General features: G+C 38.3%; 1 protein-coding gene across 2 annotated transcripts in view; it reads left to right on the top strand.

The window, feature by feature from the left end:
- Window positions 1-19,886, top strand: part of CNTN3 (contactin 3) — a 166,557-nt gene that overhangs the window by 35,665 nt on the left and 111,006 nt on the right. For both annotated transcript variants that reach the window (XR_005555540.1, XM_039333617.1), the window contains exon 2: window positions 17,041-17,136. Coding sequence is in view for 1 of the 2 variants with exons in the window: in XM_039333617.1 (XP_039189551.1) it covers window positions 17,041-17,136 (96 nt within the window). In the remaining variant the exon portion in view is untranslated. The remainder of the gene's footprint in view (window positions 1-17,040; window positions 17,137-19,886) is intronic.

Below are 19,886 nucleotides of genomic sequence, written 5' to 3'. Positions count from 1 at the left end.
TACCCAGATCCGGCCTTGCCACCATGTTCCTGCGGGAGCGAGGTGTTCGAATATTCGGAGCACGACCTCGAAGAGGTTCAGTGGTCAGATGATGAGTGCCACATGGAGGTGCCTCCCTTGGTAGATTTGTTTAATCTGACATTTTTTCCTCTCTCTTATGCAAGGCCTGCGCCACCGGAAAAATCGAACTGGTGAAACAGGTTCAGACACCCGGTCAGGGTACCAGCCCGCTATTCTCGGAACCAGTTGTAACACAACAGCAGATTCTCTGCCCTCCCGTGTTTTTGAAATCGGTACAAGATCAATGGGGCTTCCCCAGCACCTTTTCCGCATTTGGGGGGATAGACTATAAGCTTATAGATACGGTTTCGACTCTGAATGAGGCGGTGGAGATTCCGGGGGTGGACGAATTCCTTACTCCCATACTTTCAGAATCCAAGATTCCAGGGGACATGTCGGAGGCCCTGAAGGCCGAGGACAAAAAATCTGACAAAAATTTCCTTCCGTAGGACTCACCAGGCTTCGACGTGGGTGGTAAGAGCTACCACATCAAATTCCTTTTTCGCCAGAATCTCTCTGATCTGGCTACGTGAACTCCAGTCCAGAATATCCCCAGAGGAGGTGAGGGTACATCAGGACGTGACCAAGTTGTGGGTGGCCTTGGAATATATGGCAGATGTGTCTCTTCAGGCGGCCAGATTCTCGGCCCATGCCATAGCATCTAACGTCGCTACACACAGGTTATTTTGGATTAGGAACTGGCATGCCAACTCCAAACACAAATGGTGGGTGGCCACTGCCCCGTATCAGAGCGGTCGCCTTTTCGGGGAGGCCCTCACTCCATACTTGGTGGAAAATGGAAAAGAAGAGGGTGATCTACCATCTTTCCAAGAGATCGGGCAGACATTTCGTCCCATATAGCCGCCATCCTTCCTTTCGGTTGACATCAGAACCGGCTTCAGGACACGTATCCCGGCCCTTTCCAACAGGACTGGACCGTTCCTTGGACCGGTCCGGCTATAGGGACAGGTCCAGACAACAGGTTCAAAACAAGCGGCCCTTTCGAGGTAGGGGAGGTCGTCCCTTCCGTAGGTCAAAGTGACTTGGGGTGGACCCCTCCCATTGGCGGCAGACTGACTTATTACATACGCAAATGGGAAGACACCACCACGTATGCTTCGGTGCTCACTACCATCAGGGACAGCCTGTCCCTGGAATTCGTGACAGCTCCCCCTCAATATTCCATCACCTGCCCTTTGTTGTGGAATCCTGTAAAAAAGGGTCTCATGCGGGAAGCCATTCAACATCTGTTGAGCATAGAGGCCATAGAGTGGATACCATCGGACCAACTGGGGCAGGGATTTTACTCCATCCTCTTCGTAGTATCAAAGTCCTCAGGGGTATGGAGGGTGATACTTGACCTCGAGTCTAAATTCACACCTATCATATCGCAAGTTCAAGATGCAGACACTCCAGTCCATCTTGGCCAGTGTACGGCAGGGAGACTTTCTAACATTGATAGAGGCATACCTCTACATCCACATCCATCCGGGTCACAGACAATTCCTCAGGTTCAGGTACTCCAACCATCACTTCCAATACAAGGCTCTACCATTCGGCCTATCATCGGCCCCCAGGGTTTCCACCAAGGTCCTGGTGGTACTGGCCACACATCTCAGGTTGATCCTGATTCGCATTCAATACTTGGACGACATCCTAATCCATTTGTCCTCCGCACTGAACGTGTTGAAGGACCTGGCATTAACGATCAAGACGCTTCAAGGCCACGGTTTCTTAATCAACTTTCAAAAGAGTCACTTGGTTCCAGCCAACCGCCTTTTACACTTATGCGCGATAATAGACACAAAGCTCTGCCAAGTATTCTTGTCCCAGGAGCATCAGGTCAGCATCCATACTCTGGTCTGCAAGGTCCGCAGGGAGAAATGGGTGACCCTAGCCTTGCTCTCCCAACTATTGGGAAAACTGATTTCCTGCATTGCCATAGTACCCTGGGCCAGGCTCCACACAAGACAGCTCCAATGGTTCTTACTTCCCTACCAAAGACAGGGCATGAGCTCCTTCCCCCAGAGCGTACGAGTCCCATCACAAACACTCAGATCCCTTCTCTGGTGGATCTCCCCGGCGTTATCCAAGGGTTCTTTTTTCAGGGAGCCCGTTCATGTAACCCTGACCACGGACGCCAATCTGTTTGGTTGGGGGGCATACCTCCAACTTCAGTTTGCCCAGGGCTAGTGGTCCCAGCAGGACTTCAAACAAAACATCAACTGGCTGGAACTCAGGGCTATATACCTGGCTCTTCCGCTTCCGCAAAGCAGTTGCGGGGTGCCATGTGTTGGTCCTGATGGACAATGTGGCAGCAAAGGCCCATGTCAACCGGCAAGGTGGCACTCGATCTCGGTCCCTGATGTCCAAGGCCCGGTTACTGGGGTGATGGGTGGAGCGGAATATCCTTTCCCTGAAGACAGAGCAAATTTCAGGGGAGGTGAACCGGCAGGTGGATTATCTGAGTCGATCTATGGTAGACCACTCAGAATGGCACCTGCATCCACATCTCTTCAGGGAGATCACGCAGAGGGTTGGTCAACCAAGTGACGACCTATTGCCTCTCCAGCGAACGCCCAGCTCCCATGCTTCTTCTCCCATTTCCCCTCTCAGGGGTCGGAGGGAGCAGATGCCCTCCGCAGTTCTTGGCCAGAGGGTCTATTATATGCCTTCCCACCTTTCCCCCTGATTCCGGCAGTCATCAGGAAGCTGTTACTGGAACAAGCGGAGCTGATATTCGTGGCCCCACACTGGCCGAGGCGACCATGGTTTGCAGATCTCATGAGCCTCGCCATAGCTCCTCCGTGGAAGATTCCTCCAGATCGGATAGTCCTGTTATAAGGGATCATACAACACCCAGACCCGCAGTGGCTTCAGCTAGCCACCTGGCATCTGAACGCCAGTTCCTGACATGGGGTTCTTACTCCTCAAGAGTGATTTCCATGATTCAGGCTTCTCGGCGGCCAGCAACAAATCGTATTTACGATGCCACTTGGAAAAACTTCTGTCGATGGTGTGAACAAAATAATTTGTCCATCTCCTCAGTTACCATCTCCTCGGTTACCATACTTGTTTACCTCTTGGAAGGTGTGGATAAGGGCCTAGCACCCAACACTATCTGTAGGCAGATGGCGGCCCTCTCCACGGTCTTCACCTGTGCCAATTCCGCACCGTTGTGTCAGTACCCGAGGGTTTGATCCTTTATCAAAGGGGTCACAAACAGTAAGCCTTCTGTAGTCCATCGCTACCCCACTTGGGAGCTTCCACGGGTACTACAGGCTATTACAGAGTTCCCCTTTGAACCCATCAGGTCTTACAGTTTACGACACTTATCTCTTAAGGTGGCCTTTTTAATTGCGGTTATATGGGCGAGATGCATTTCGGAATTAGCTGCTCTTTCCATCAGGGAAAACTTATGCACTTTTCACCAGGACAGAGTGGTCCTATGGTTGGACCCCTCGTTCATCCCCAAGGTTAACACCATATTCCACAGGGCACAAGAGATCGTGCTACCGGACTTTTGTCCTAACCCTTCACATGACTTGAAACGACAATGGCATTCTCTGGATGTCCGCAGAGCGTTGCACCATTACATTAAGCAGACAGCTGGTTTCCGCAGGTTGGAGCGCTTTTTGTCACTTTTCACCCAGCTTTTAGGGGTCAGAAGGTCTCTTCTTCTACCATTGCCAGGTGGATTAAGGCCTGTATCACTGAGTCATACCAGTCATGCTTCTTGCCAGTTCCAAGGCATCTGACAGCACATTCCACATGCAGTGCTTCTACATCGGCTGCATGGCATACTCAAGCATCTATTGTTGACATTTGTAGGGTCCTTGCCTTCCTCCTTTATCGTCATTATAAGCTCAATAAATTTGCCTCTACAGAGTCCTTCTTCGGCCACCGAGTCTTACAACAGGTGGTTCAGGCCATGTCGACACTAGACCAGCCTGCTTCCCACCCGTAGGATTAAATGGGCTTTGGTATGTCCCATTCATGGATTCTACATTCTTCCATGCTGGAGAAGGGGCATTGTCTTACCTGAATGCCTTTTCTCAGCATGACAAATGTAGAATCCACCCCCTCCCTTTTAAACCGAAGTCAGGTCCTGTGTCAGGTTCCAGGAGCCAACACGTCATACAGTCATTAGCTTCGCCCTCTTCGAAACTGGGGTGTGACCTAGTCCAGCACGGGCGTGGCAACTTGACTGATTTGGTCTAATTGGGCTAGAGGACTTCTTAAACCCATTTGTGAATTCTACATTCGTCATGCTAAGAAAAGGCGTTCAGTTAAGACAGCGCCCCATCTGTTGGGTTTATTGGCAATAAAGGACCTAGGTAGGTCAAATTGGCACTCTGTGTCTGCTATTTATTGTATGCTTTGGTCTGTTCTTATACACACTGTGTAGAAGACCTTGAGAGAAGCCCAAGGGTGAGATTTTAGTTCTTTTTTTTTTTTTATTGAAATTTTTCAAAAATTTTACAAATAAACATCCCCCCCCCTCCCAAACCACCCCACCCTCCCCCCCGACTTCCCAGAACTGAATATAGGATTATTTAACAAATTTTAAAAAATAACGTTTACAATTTATAAGATAATTAATAAAAATAATAAAGGTCATAATAATAATATATATAATAATATATATAATAATAATATGCATAACATAAGCTTTAAAATGAATAATATATACTAAAAAAGAAAGAAAAAAAAGGGAAAAGAAAAGAGAGAGAGAAAGAAAAAAGAAAAAAGTAGACGAAAAATAGAACATATATATAAAAAAAATATATATAAGTAATAATACGTAAAGAAAAAAGGAAGAAAGAAAGAAGGAAAAAACAATCATTACAAGTTATAAAAAAGCTAAATGGTATTTTTCCATATCCAAATTATATTGTATGAAATTTATCCATTTTTCCCATACTGCAAAGAATTTCTCTTGAGATTGCTCCTTTAAAAAAGCCGAAATCTTTGCCATTTCTGCCAGATACGAAACTTTGTGAAACCACTCTTGCAAAGTAGGCAAGGATTCCTTCTTCCAATATTGCCCTATTAACAGCCTAGCGGCTGTAATCAAATTTAACATCAATATAACCTCCTTAGCATCACAATCAGTAACAATACCTAGTAAAAATAATTGCGGAGTAAATTTTACCCTCCGTTTAAAAATTCTTTGGATATTCCACCATATCTTAATCCAAAAAGCTTTTATATGCTTACACGTCCACCAAGTATGATAATAAGTAGCATCCAAATGTCCACATCTCCAGCATTTCGGCTGCAGATTAGGGTACATAATGGACATTTTCTTTGGATCAAGGTGCCATCTATAAAACATCTTATAAAAATTCTCTCTTAAATTTTGCGCTTGTGTGAATTTAACATTTCTTATCCAAATAAGTTCCCAGGTATCCATTGAAATCGTTTCACCAATATTCTGTGCCCATTTAATCATACAATCTTTAACTAATTCAGGTTCTGAGTCCAATTCCACTAAAACCCCATAAACTCTCTTAATATGGGTTGGCCTTTGATCTCTTACTTGTTTTAAAAGAGCTTCATCTTCTCTAAGCCAGCCCATTTTACAATCCATCTTCCATCTGTCCACTATTTGTCTGTATTGGAACCATGAATAAGTTAAATTTTCATGCGTTAATTCTTCCAAAGATTTTAACTGCCAATCTTGGCCATCCCATCTAAGTAACTGTGCATAAGAGACCATATCCATATTAACCCCTTTCCTTATACCTTCTATGGCATGCCGAGGTATAGCCCATAATGGTATTTTGAAGTCACTTTTATAATACTTTCTCCACACTCTAAGCAAAGAGATTCTTATAATATGAGACTTAAAAACCCAATCCACTTTTTTATTAAATATTAAATAGGCATGCCATCCAAAAAGTAAGTCCCAACCTTCCAAATGAAGTATTTCTATATTTGTTAAATTCACCCAGTCGCTGATCAATGTTAATACTACAGCATCATAATACAATTTCATATTTGGTACCTTGAGTCCTCCTCTCTCACGAAAATCTTGCATTATTTTAAGTTTCACCCTTGGTTTTTTCCCTGCCCAAACAAATTTATTAATACCTTTTTGCCATTCATCTAAATTACGTTCATTCTTTAAAATAGGTAACATTTGAAACAAAAAAAATAAACTTTGGCAGGACATTCATTTTGATAACTGCAATTCTACCCATAAGGGATAACTGTAGATTGTTCCAGTTTTTTAAATCCTTCTGTACCTCCATCCACAGCTTTTCATAATTATTTTTATACAGTTTTGCATTAGAAGCAGATAATGTGACCCCCAAATATTTTACCTTATCAACAATTTCAAAATCTGTTAAGTTAACTAAAACCTGTTTATCACCATTAGTCATATTTTTAGCTAATATTTTGGTCTTATTATTATTAATTTTAAAACCAGAAACACATCCATATTGTTGAATCAATTGTAATAAGAGATTTTAGTTCTTGCAGCCTTTTTCCACATGGACTGAAAATAATCACTCAAGTTATTGGGGCAAAACCAAGCAGAAAAAAATTGTAGTGAAGACAATGATTCATATTATTTATAGAACATAATGATAATGATGATGATGATGAAGATGATAATAATATAAAAAAGTTGGAAGGGACCTTGGAAGTCATTTAGTCCAATCCTCTGCTCAGTCAGGAAACCCTATACCAGTGATGGTGAACCTTTTAGAGACCGAGTGCCCAAACTGCAAACCAAAATCCACTTATTTTTCGCCAGGTGCCAGGTGGGCGTGGCCCACTGGATGGGCGTGGCTGGTCATGGCAGACTGGGTGGGTGTGGTCAAGGTGGGTGTGGTCAACTCGATGTTGCTTGGGGGGAGGGATGCCTGTGGGGGCCAGGCAGGGTTGGGGGAGATCCAAGGTGTCTCTGGCAGGTGGAGCGGTGGGCAGGAGGCTGATCCTGCGGGGCGAGGCAGGACAGGGGTGCCATTGTCGCAGAACAAGGTGAAGCAGGGGTCTGGGTCGGCTGTTGCCTGACCCCATCGGCCCCCACACACAGAGGCCAGTGAGCACATGGGGGCCAACAGTGTCTGTCAGCAGCCATAGCCTGCCGGTCCCTCAACCAGTGCACTCTGGGGCTCTGCAGCTTGCCACCAGCAGTTCAGAGAAGCCACTTCTGAGCTGGATGGCCGACCGACAGCTGAGGAGGCAATGCAGTGGGTCGTGCCTGGGAAAAGGAGAGCATGCGAGGCCAGAAGGGATGGGATGGGGGGAGGGAAACCAGCTGTGCTGGGATGCATCTGGCCACATGGGACCTCGGCGAGTTAGCAGGCGGCTGGTTGAAGAGGGACAGTTACCATCTCCGGGGCATGGCACGCATGCCCAAAGAAAGGACTCTGAGTGCTGCCCCTGGCACATGTGCCATAGGTTTGCCACCACTGCCCTATACCATTTCAGACAAATTTATTTGACAACATTGGACATCACTATAGCATTTGCATTTATGTTTGGCCCAAAAAAGCCAAAGAATTCAATATTCATAGTTTTCTATTAGCCACAGTTACTTTTCATGGGAGGGGGCAGAGGGATATATCTCTCTCTGTGTGTATGTGTGTCCCCAAATCAAGCAATAAAAATAGAAATTTTGTGGGCTTTCCTTTTGTGAAGATCATTTCAATTATACTCATTTATCATGTATTTTTCCTGACTTCATTATATCAGATCCCAGAATATTTTATGTTTGTAGAATGAAAGTAGAAGGATTTTAACTTTTTCATCAGTGGAAAGAACTGTTTTCAAAGCAGCAGTTTTCACTTGATTTTTAATTATGCCAGATGCATTGTTAATGTATTTTAGTATTGTCAGCTGTGATATTCTTTCTTTATCAGTCTTTCTAGAACTCAGTAGCAGTAGTTGATTTCTCTCTGGGTTTGTTATTCTCTTGATTGAAGCCCTCCAGTTAGTACTACTTTTTAAATTTCACTGCCATACTATACATTTGATGTTGTTCCTCCTCTTTTTGTTTTAATCCACTCTAGATATTTTTCTGGTTTTTTTAATTAGTTAATACAACAGCTATTACTATACTCCTTGGTTTGGGATACTGTTGAATTATTTTCTCATTATCCCTAATAGCTTTTTAAACTTTTCAGTCAATCTAAGTAAAATTTTGCTTTAAATGCAAAATACTTCTAATCTAGATATCTTTGAAACCAATTGGAATGTTGTTAAATTCATTTAGTTTAATTGCTGTTCATAATTACATTGGAGAACAAATATTTCTTTCTATAAAATCCTGTTCTTTTAGACAATCATCAGGTTTATTGTGCTGATATTGCATTGTTATATCCTTTTGTTATATATTTTATGCCTTTACCTAACTATACACAATTTTATACTTCTAACAATAAGCATAATATTTGATTGCAGTGAATTGCAAAATTGATAATTATTGATAATTATATTTTTCTTCTTTGAGGAAAGATATCCCAGGAAATTATGGCTGTGCAATTGCAAGTACTTACTATCTTAATCTATTTCATAGTGTTTTGAATTTGCTTTGCTGCTGTCAGTCCCAAAAAGTAATTGGAAACCTGCACTGTATCTGAAGATAATTTTTAGATACACATTCTCAATGTTGGATATATACCTCTGGATACTAAGGAACTGTGGGAGTTGGTTTAAAACTTGGACAGTAAAAATGTAAAATACATTGATGAAATATAATAATAGCTAGGTTCTCAGTGTGATATGGCAGGTTGGCAGGTTGAAATAAGACAATAAAAGAACTACACTATATTAATAAAACCTTTTCTAAACTTTTTTACAATTTTAAATTATAAATTATGCCCCTAGTAATACCATGAGTAGATATTAGCAACTTATCATTGAATAAAGAATCGGGCCTTGTGGTTATTTTTTGATTATGGATTTAAGCATTATCTTTTATATTGCCCATTATATTATCAGTCTGTGAGGAAAAATCTAGGAAAAAAAACAGATGGACAATCTCTCAGCATAGATAAAGCAACAATATTCTTCATTTGATCTTATTCTAATGTATGGCAGATAGTAGCTACATTTGCCCTTGCTGAACCAGTAATATGTTAGCTCTTGTAGAAATGGTATAAAGTGTTGAATTAATATTTCCTGTTTTAATAGTATTTTCTTCTTTAGTTTTACTTTGTTCCATGTCAATAGCCTCTTAAACATTGAATAAAGGAACATGAAAGAAAGAAAGCTCAAATTAGCAAGATTGCAGATGGTTTGTTGCAATGTAACCTTGTCCCTTTTGAATATGCAGATAATCTATGCCCAGATTAAGAAATCATTATAGCTATAAGTGGTTTTTTGAACAAAATATTCAGAAATCAATATTTAGCCATTACATTTCCCTATGAGTTCTTAACTTACTTTCAAAGATAGGTTTAATTAATTTCACTTCTGAGTAGAGTGGCATAAGCTGTCTTGCCATAATATGATTATTATTGTTAGTTGTGTTGTAATCAACTATAATAATTTTATTTAATATTTAATATTTATTATTAATAAATTAACCAAATGGGTTATTGTTTTAAAATAAGATTAAAACATATGTATGGTTCAGTCTGTTATAGGAATACAGTTCTTGAGTATGTAATTGAAGTAGACTGAGGGAGTCATAGTCTAGAGAGCATGCGATAAATGCATTATGCTTCCTGCAACAGGACAATTAGTCAATAAGACAGCTACAGAAAAAGGTTTTCTTTTTTGTCTTTTTAAAAGACTCACATCAAACAATAGGTCTCCCACTTTTCATCAAATGTAGTTTCCTCTTTTACATACAAAACTTTCCCCCCCTTTTTCTGGTCCTTTCTTTGAAATACTTTGAATCCTAATAAACTTTATTTCTGAAACTTTTCAATTAAATATTGTTATTCCCAAAACTGGGTCTTAGCTTGGTGTCGAAGCCAATTAATTATACCAAATCCAAGGTATTGGTACCAAAGATGAAAGTCACCCCAGCTTTGAAAGCTGCCGAGGCCTCGTCTACAGTTTTACAGCAGTTTTTATAATCAAAGGTGATTTTCATACACCGCTCTGCCCACCCAACACATCCTTTTTCCCTCCCCCTGATAATACATGCATAACATATAATATTGATTGGTTATCTGGATTGCAGCTCCCCTAAAGCTTTCTTGCTTGCTATGCAAAATAGCTAAATGTCACATTACCTTTGGTCACGGAAATATTGGAAAGCTTCTAATTTCTTGTGTCCACTATGTGGTTTTGGGGTTTTTTATAAGTGAGCTGTTCATGTGCCCAACATCTTGGCTAAGTGGTTAAACCTGTGAATCTGTCTTGCTTCATTGTCCCTCCACACACACACACACACACACACACACACACACACACACCCTGCAGTCCCCCTGTTAGCAGACTTGTCTGTAAAATCCTCAGTGAGCAGAAAGGGGAAAAAAAGCTGTTAAAGGAAAAGTTGTTTAAGAGTTTAAGAGTAAATGTTTCTTCTCAGAATTCATCTCCTCACTCCATGTCCATCACAACCACACCTGGGTCCTATCTCCACATATGATCTTTCCTCTGATCCCCAGGGCCTCATCTGCACATACATTCTTTCATCTGATCCTTCATAATGTTTAAAACACACCTTTGTTTGTATGTTTGTGTGTTCAAATGCATATACAATTTTATAAGTTTTTGTATATATCTATCTTTTGTTACCTTTTTCCAACCCATTAAATTATAGGCCTGAAGGAACATGTATTGTTTTTATGAGTATGTGGAATAAGTATTATTATAAACATCCCTACATGATGCATTGATACCTTTATAATAGCTGTAAGATTACAAGCTTTGCCTTTTCTCTATAATGAGGAATAGGTTAAGAATGTTATTGTAAATAACACTGGCTTCACAATATTTACACAGAATGGTTTTCAGGAACACTGCTGAGCCAGACATCATTAATATTGGATTGGATTGGATTGGTTTTAAGTTGTGTTCATCTAGCTTTAACAAAGCTGGCTGTGCATACAGATCACTCTTCCTGTAGTCATCAAACCAATCTGGATTTTAGTTGCTTCTGTTGTTAAATCCTTTGTAAACTAATGAGCACATCTGCATGGGCTTATCTACCTACCCTGCCAGGTTACCGTGTTGCCAGTAGGGACCATTAGTCATTTTCAAATAGCAGGAATAGACAATTTATTCACTCCTTCACTACCACCAGTGCTTTTCTGCTCTGCTTTCAAAATGCTATTTTTTTCTTCTATAATCTCTTTCTGATTTTATTTATTTAATATGTGGCCCATCTCACTCTTCAAAGTGACTGCAGTGTGTTACTTTTTTCCACAGCACTTTCTCTTACTTCAAGTGATAGGAGAAATGATAAGCCATTATTTGACTTACTAATCTGTGCAAATGAGTAATTTAGAGAAAGAAAAGAAGTGTGTTAGGTGTTGAGCCAAGAACAGGCATGGGTTGTAATTATTATCTATTACAAGACAACTGTTAGAAGTAGCTCTAGACAACTTTGGAGACCAATAGGGCAGCAAGAAAGGATTTTAAAATTTCATACTGATTGAACTAGTTTATATATATGTTTTGATGATTTTACTTTGTATATATAACTTTAATTTATATGTTATATGTGTAAGATTCACAAACAAGAAAAAAAAGCAATTCAAACGTTGGAAGCAGTACAGAAGTAGGGATTTATCCATTGGGAAGCTAAGGCAGCCTTTAGTCCAGGTTAAACGTTCATCTGAATGGGATTTTCCTAAACTATTGTGATGTGAAGCCAGAATGAACACAAGATAGGAACAGTTTAAGAGTGCAGCATGGATTTAAACTAGCTTCATGCCTTTCTATATCTAGATTGATTTGTCACTTTAATGAGAGATACATAACTAAAGCTTTTGAAGATAAATTTGCTGACTTCATTCACTGAATATATAGTTCATTGAGTGCAAATACTGTATTATACAAATTCTGTAGATCAGTGGTTCTCAACCTTTTTAATGCCGCGACCCCCAACCGGTCATAAGTCGAGGACTACCCAACTGGTCGTAAGTTGAGAACTATCCAACTGGTTGTAAGTCGAGGACTTTCCCTGCCTGGGAGCACCGTGCATGCGTGGTGCAGCCCCCTGCGCCGGCCGAGGCATAGCTGGCAAGCGGCAGAGATGGCGCAGGCCGAACACTGGCTGTGCCACCAGTTGGCCCAGCCCAAGGGAGGTAAGGCACCCGCCGGGCCCCATGCATGCCAGCAACCCTCCCTGCACCCGCCGGCCTCCCACCTCCCACCCCTGGCCCTCTTTTACTTACATTTTTAATAGTTGCTCAGCAGGGAGGGGTGGAAGCTTCCAGACAGCTCGCCTTCGCTGCAGACAACTTGCAGCACCGTTTGCAGAATGGGACTTTTGGCGGGCTCAGCAGGGCAGAGACAGCCTGAATAATCCCTATTGGCTTTTGAAAACCAATAGAATTAGACTCTATTCAAGAGAGTCTATTCTATTGGCTTTCAAAAGCCGATAGAATAAAAGGGAGTAGCACAGCTAAGGAAAAGGGAAAAAAAATGGCGGACTGCATTGTTTGGCGACCCCTGTGAAATGGTCGTTCGACCCCAAATGGGGTCCCGACCCACAGGTTGAGAACACTGCTGTAGATAATAGTGTTGGATTGCTTCAGTTTGTCTTTAGAAATTTATCAAGCAATTCTAGTTGCTAGAAGCTGTTTCAAACTCTTTCAGTTTTGATAAATTCTGCAACTAACATGAGGTCTACAAATGAGGTGAATTTCTTGACTAGAGTCACTTCTCACCTAGATTAGAATTGGGTCACTTCTTTAGGAAACACTTCATTGAAACAAGGGTAGCCATTTTTCATAGGCCTTATGAATAGCAGTGATCAGTGATTTTCAGAAGAACAATTGCTGTAAATACTTCTCACAAAAAACAAAAACAAAAATGTAATTGTTGCACAGGGGTTCTGAAAAATGTTCAGGAAAATTTCAGTTGCATGCACTTGTTTTAAAAAAGTCACTTTTGCTATTACATTAGCAAAATGTCATTTATGTATTATAATTCTAAAATGATTAAAATAACCAGAACAGCAAATTAGCACTACTTCTACATTCAATGGATTGTCCTTTAAAATGGTGAGGTACTGAAATGGCAATTATTGCTATTAAGTGGCTTGGATAGGCATCTGTTATTGCTTTTTTTAGTGTTAAAAATAAAATAACTATTTTTTCTCCAAGCCAGTATTTTCATTATGCTTTGTTGTAAAGATCATTTACTTTAAAGTGTCCTATGTGTAGCCCATTGAACATCTGTACCTGTGAAGCTATCTTTTATAAAAATTATAAACAAAAAGATTTCTGAACAAATCTTCTTAAGGATAAATAGGCCATATCCTTCACCTGTTTGTAATTAACCTGAAGGCAGAATAGGGTGTATAATGTATATTTGGGAAGATAGCACTGGCTTAATCATTATTTGAGAATATCCAGTACAGTAGCCATCTAGACTTTACTGCATGAAAATATACTTCTAATGGATAGAAAATGATCTATCTGAACACCTTTTGTTCTAATTTTGTCCCAACTTTCTAATTTACATTTAGATTCCAGATTTTACACCATTTACATTTTATCCTATTTATATTTCCATTTTTCTTTTTATTATAAAGATTGCTTACATAATAGCAATAACATTATTTAGACTTATATACCACCCACAGTACTTTACAGCATTCTCCAGCATTATTTGCATATTGCCTCCAACCATCTGGATCTTCATTTTATCAAGGTCAGAAGGATGGAAGGCTGATCCTCTTGAGGATTGAAGTCAAAGCTGTGGGCAGTTTTTGTCTGCAATGCTGCACTTAACCACTACATCACCAGGGCTCCTCTCTAAGTATTTAGAAAAGTAATTTCCAACTATAAAGGATTTTATTAAAAAAAAGAATTATTATAATTCCATAGGTCTCAGTTGTGAAATTTCTGAAAATTTCTAACTAAATAGTTTTGAGACTTACGAACAGGGACATGTAATATACATCCATTCAGACTCCTGATCTCATCAGTCAAGCCTTCCCATCCAATATTGAAAGGCCATAGATTCACCTCTGTTTTAGTTGAATAATGGTAGATGTTGGGTCTATTCTTCATGATTGCACTCTTCATAGGGAATAGTGCAGAGATGTTAAAATTAAGGGAAATGAATTGAAATACAGTTCAGTATTAAACTTAGAAATAAATGTGTTTATTATACTGTATATGCTTTCGGATGTGATGAAATGACTCTAAAATGATCATAATGTATTTGCATTTTTAAAATAGGACATAAGAACAAATTTTGTATTCTCTTTTAAAGGAATTTTTGGATTTACAAACAAAGAGTTGAGGATAATATATAATTTTAAGACATTATATGAAATGTCTTAGTATCTCATGAAAGAGAGGAAGTAACTGATTTCTTTTGTTTGGGTATAACTTGACAGCTAGAAAATTAGATTAGAAATGGAGAGACTTCTTATTCCTTTCTTGCTAGGAAGGTCACTGGGAGACTGTGGGCCAGTCATTTTCTTTCAGCCCAACCCATCTTACAGTCTTGATGTTGTAGGGAAAAAATAAGAGGTATGAGTATTACATGTATCACAGTAAGATATATAAAATAAAGGTGGACTATAAATTAAATAATTAACATTTCTATAAATTAAACTATGTTCTTCAGGTAAGCCTCAATTAACAACCACTATTCAGTGGCCATTTGAAGTTGCAATAGTCCTGAATGAGTGATATAATCTGGCTGTTGCACCACTCCTGTAGTCATGAATAATAGTGATCTGGGCACCTGGACAACAGTTGGTTCAGACTAGAAAGCTAAAGAAGAAACATGCATAAGCTTTTCTTTCATTTTTACATATTAAAGTTAATTGAGAGTCATTATTATTAGTGGACCAGAGGAATGCTATGGATATAATTTAGTTGGACTTCAGTAAGGCATTTGATAAAGTAGACCACAACCTACTACTTGATAAGATAGAAAAATATGGGTTAGATAGCATCATCAACAGATGGATTTGTAACTGGCTGACCATCTGCACTCAATGTGTAGTCCTCAATGGAACTGCATCTATATGCAGTGGGCTCTGTTTTAGGCACAGTACTCTTCAACATCTTCATCAATGATTTGGATGAGGGGATAGATTGGGAACTCATCAAATTTGCAGACGACACCAAACTGGCTGGAATAGCCAACACTCCAGAAGAGAGGCTTAAGATACAGAAGGCTCTTGACAGGCTTGAATATTTGGCGATATTTAGCAAAATGAAATTCAATGATGAAAAAGGTAAGGTTCTATATTTAGGTAAGAAAAATTATATGCACAGGTATAGTATAGGTGGTACTTGGGTCAATAGTAGTAACTGTGAGAGGGATCTCGGGGTCCTAGTGGACGATCACTTAAATATGAGCCAGCAGTGTGCTGCAGTTGTCAAAAGGACAAACACAGTCCTAGCCTGCATTAACAGATGGAATAGAATCAAGATCACATGAAGTGTTAATACCATTTGGAATACTATATCCAGTTTTGGTCACTACAATGTAAAAAAGATGTTGAGATTCTAGAAAGAGTGCAAACAAGAGCAACGAAGATGATTAGGGGATTGGAGACTAAAACATATAAAGAACTGTTGCTGGAATTGGGTATGTCTAGTTTAATGAAGAGAAGGATGAGGGGTGACATGATAGCAGTGTTCCAATATTTTAGGGGTTGCCACAAAGAAGTTATTCTCCAAAGCACCCGAGGGCAGGACAAGAAGCAATGGATGGAAACTAATGAAGGAGAGAAGCAAACTAGAACTAAGGAGAATTTTTCTGACAGTTAGAACAATTAATCATTGGAACAATTTGCCTCCAGAAGTTGTGAATGCTCCAACACTGGATGTTTTTAAGAAGAGATTGGACAACCATTTGTCTGAAATTATATAGGGTTTCCTACCTAAGCAGGGGTTGGACTAGAAGACCTCCAAGATCTCTTCCAACTCTGTTATTCTGTTATTATATATCTAATTTGATGCAAAAGACATCTGACATGTTCAGCTTCCTTATTTTGAATTTGTAAATGACTTGGAATAAATACAAATGTGTATTTAAATTTATAGAAAGCTGTTGGGTTAAATTTGGACCACATGCAGAGAATGCTAGTTTTAGTTCCCTTAGAAACTAGTGAATATTTACCACTCCTTTAGTTTTAATCCCATCCTATTTTTTCTACCTACATTTTTAAACATGTAATTATTGTATTTAAATGTTAATACCGTAGGTAAATTAATGCCATTTTTAATTGAATTGTGATTGACAATTATAAACAATTCTAGCACACCTTTTGTTAAAGTCTTTTAAGGCATCCTTTCTCTGGGAGTCATAGAAAATTCCTGATGAACTTTATGTCTTGCAATTCTTTCTAGTTCAGCAACATTCTTTATTCGTTCAAATGAATCCTGTCATTCTTTCTCATGTTTTAAGTCATTGGCAAGCAGTTACAATTGTAATTTTCTTTGCTGCCTGAAATAATACGGCTTTTAGATACCCCATGAAAACTAAAGTCCCCACAAAATTTGGTGCCTTTGTTGTCCTTCTGCTAGAAAGGAAAAGGAAGGTAAAGGAAAGAAAATTCATTGTGATGAGCTGAATAACATCAGTTAGATACTTGGGTTGGAACAGTTACTATGGAAAAGACAAGGTTGTAATGTTCATATTCAAAGTACCGATTATGAGTAATAGAAGCTGGTTTGTATTCCAAATGAAGCAGCTTTGCTAATAATAATCTTTATTAGAGAATTGGATTCTTATAATGAATACTTTTGTGGACATTAATTTGAAAGTTAATGGAAATGCATTGATTAGGATCAAATATAGGTCTTTTTGTAGGTATCTACTTATTAAAACTTCTGTCTCTTTTTTTTCTTTTTGGAAAAAACATAGGTATTGAACACTTAAAGACAAAAATAAGAAGTACTGTATCTGTGCGGGAAGGGCAAGGGGTTGTTCTCCTCTGTGGAGCACCAATTCATTCTGGAGGTAAGGAAACAGGAATCTATTACATGATCAGGCAAAATGATTGATGTGCAGTAGAGCAGGATATTATGAATATCCAAAAGTCATGTTTGAATCTATATTAGTGATTACATTATTTAAATTGTGATATTGGGCTATTGCACTTTTTTTTGTTTAAAAAATCCTAAATATAAATTTTAATAAAACTGGCATGCTTATGGAAGAAAAGGAAGTATGGAAGAAACGGAATAATTTCAATAAATGAAAATATTTGTATTTCAGGATTGAAATAAGGGGACTTTGGTGGTCTCTAAGCTTGGTTATTTTCTTGCAGACGTTTCACTACCCAAACTAGGTAATATCATCAGTGCTAGTCTTGATGACTAGTGATCAACACTGATGATGTTATCTACTTTGGGTAATGAAACTTCTGTAAGAAAACAACCAAGCTTTGAAGGCATCAAGGACCCCTCAGGGAATGGCTTGAATAGAGATTTACTATTCTGATAAATGACAGTGCAAGCTATTTCATGAAAGAAGTTCATGTAAGAAATTCAACTAAAATGTCCAATATTCCCATAGTTGCGTGTAACAGGAAACTCAAATCATAGAAACACAGAGATTTAGTTAAACCCAGTACTGTGATTTCTATCGCATTTAAAAGTATCTGTTTTAAACTTGGCACTAGATTCAGAACCATTGGGATTATGTATTTTTATTACATAGATAATAGAAATCTATTTTATAAACCTATTTCATGCTGCTGAGAATTGAAATTATTTTTTTTTCTGGCTTCCAAAAGCTGTGTTTCCATCTTCATATTATTGAATTGGAAATGCTTTCAGCAGCTGTAGGTAATGGCAGTAAAGATTCCATCTGTTCCTTTTTTAAAATTCATTTTTAAGGTCTTTAAGATCATCTATAGAGAAAAAGGGAAAAGTGTTTGCTTTTGAGGTAAAGAGCATAGTGATATGCCAGTCAGAATACAATCCTATGCAGGGCTTCTTAGAAAAAAATCCATAGAATTTAATGCTAATCTTGGATCTTCTTAACCACGATACCCTTTTTTCTTTGATAGAAATCAAAGATAAAGAGCATAGAACCAACAGATGTGTGAATGAGTATGTGTGTGTGTGTGTGTGTGTGTGTATGCATTTGTGAGTATGAATGTATGTATGTATGTATTTATATGTGTGGATACAAAGTCTACTATTATACAAAGTCTACTATTGTGGATACAAATATTATATAGATATAGTAAATAAGGATTAATGATAAAATCTCCAAGTTTAGAGTTTAAAAAAATCTGCTTTTTAATATCATCACATAAAATGACAACAATAATAATAATGCAATGTAATACAGTAATAATTTATTGTGCTATTGCCATATCAAATTGAAAAGAAGAAAGTATAGATCATAAGTGTGTCAATATCAGGAGATAGTAGAAGAAAGATCTAAAAATCATGATTTTCAAGATCTGAAAATTGTAATTGAAAGATTATGACATAAACTGGCTGAGATGGTCACAGGAATTATCAGCACACTAGATGCCAAAACAAAACTTCTTGGACAGCTTAGAAAATCTGTAGTAGTACCTTAGGTTCTTAGGGAAAATTCAATGTATGTAAAGGCCAACACCAACGAAAGAATGATAGCTGTGATTTCACAAAGCAAAAATACTACCAATAATAATAGATGCCTTAAGTACAATCTCAAAACCTCTGGTGAACCATTTGAACACCATGGGCATTGACAAAAATCACCATCAGTCAATTACAAAACAGCTTTATCTGAAACGTTATATCGTGCAACAATACCTTTAATACTGTACCATTAACAGTTTCTGCCTATAACATGTCCTTTGGAAAGATTCAGTAGATAGATAAAATCTAGTCTAGATTAATTGATTGTGATAAATCATAATATGATACTTTCAGCACCATCTAATAACATCTGCCTATTCAGGTTCTTGGAAAGGACTCAATATGTAGATAAAAATGCCATATCCAGTCTAAACATCTGGCAGACTGTGTGATCAATAAAGGAATTTCAGTAACTATTCATCTACATTGGAGGCCAAAATATTTATTCCACATCACAAGAAATACAATCAAAGCTAAACAATTATTTATCACAGAATCAGGATCAAAATGTGTCTCCTGATGCCAGAGTCTCTGAAGTATAAATCTGTGTGGGGAAAAAAATCTTAATATAGTTTCTGTTGTTCATTTAGTACAGTCAGTTTCTATAAATTTGACCATATTTAAATAATCTTGTAAAATTGATCATAATCTAAAAATTATTTGAATTAGTAATTTAACATACCGTATGAGGAAAGCTTACATATCATATACCCACAACTACTTAGATTGGATTCTGTCTACATAGTTATGGACCCAAGCCAGTTTTATCTACATTGTACATTTCTTCACTCAGTATTAAATTCATTGTGACTTAATTAATTTCATACAGATATTGTTTATATTATCCATGTCATAATAGCTCTTGGTGACTTCTTGATTATGTTCATCACTAACACTCTGATTTCAGCAGACCCCGTTCTGTGTTTTACTTTATACTGTATAGAATATAATAAAATAATAATTTTATTGTTACTTTAAATGTACACTAATCGACATACATTAAAATGAAATTTCATTGCATTCAGCTGTCTAAGGCTCACCACTTCTGATATACACTACATAAATATGACAAAAATAAATAAATAAATACACAATTATGCATATACCCACATATATGACACAGAGAAA

The sequence above is a fragment of the Crotalus tigris genome, unplaced genomic scaffold (genome assembly GCF_016545835.1).
Source record: "Crotalus tigris isolate CLP2741 ecotype Arizona unplaced genomic scaffold, ASM1654583v1 scf7180000017625.6296891, whole genome shotgun sequence".
Taxonomy (NCBI): Eukaryota; Metazoa; Chordata; class Lepidosauria; order Squamata; family Viperidae; genus Crotalus; species Crotalus tigris.
The sequence above is the reverse complement of the archived record's forward strand: the minus strand, read 5'-3'. Positions and strand labels throughout refer to the sequence as shown.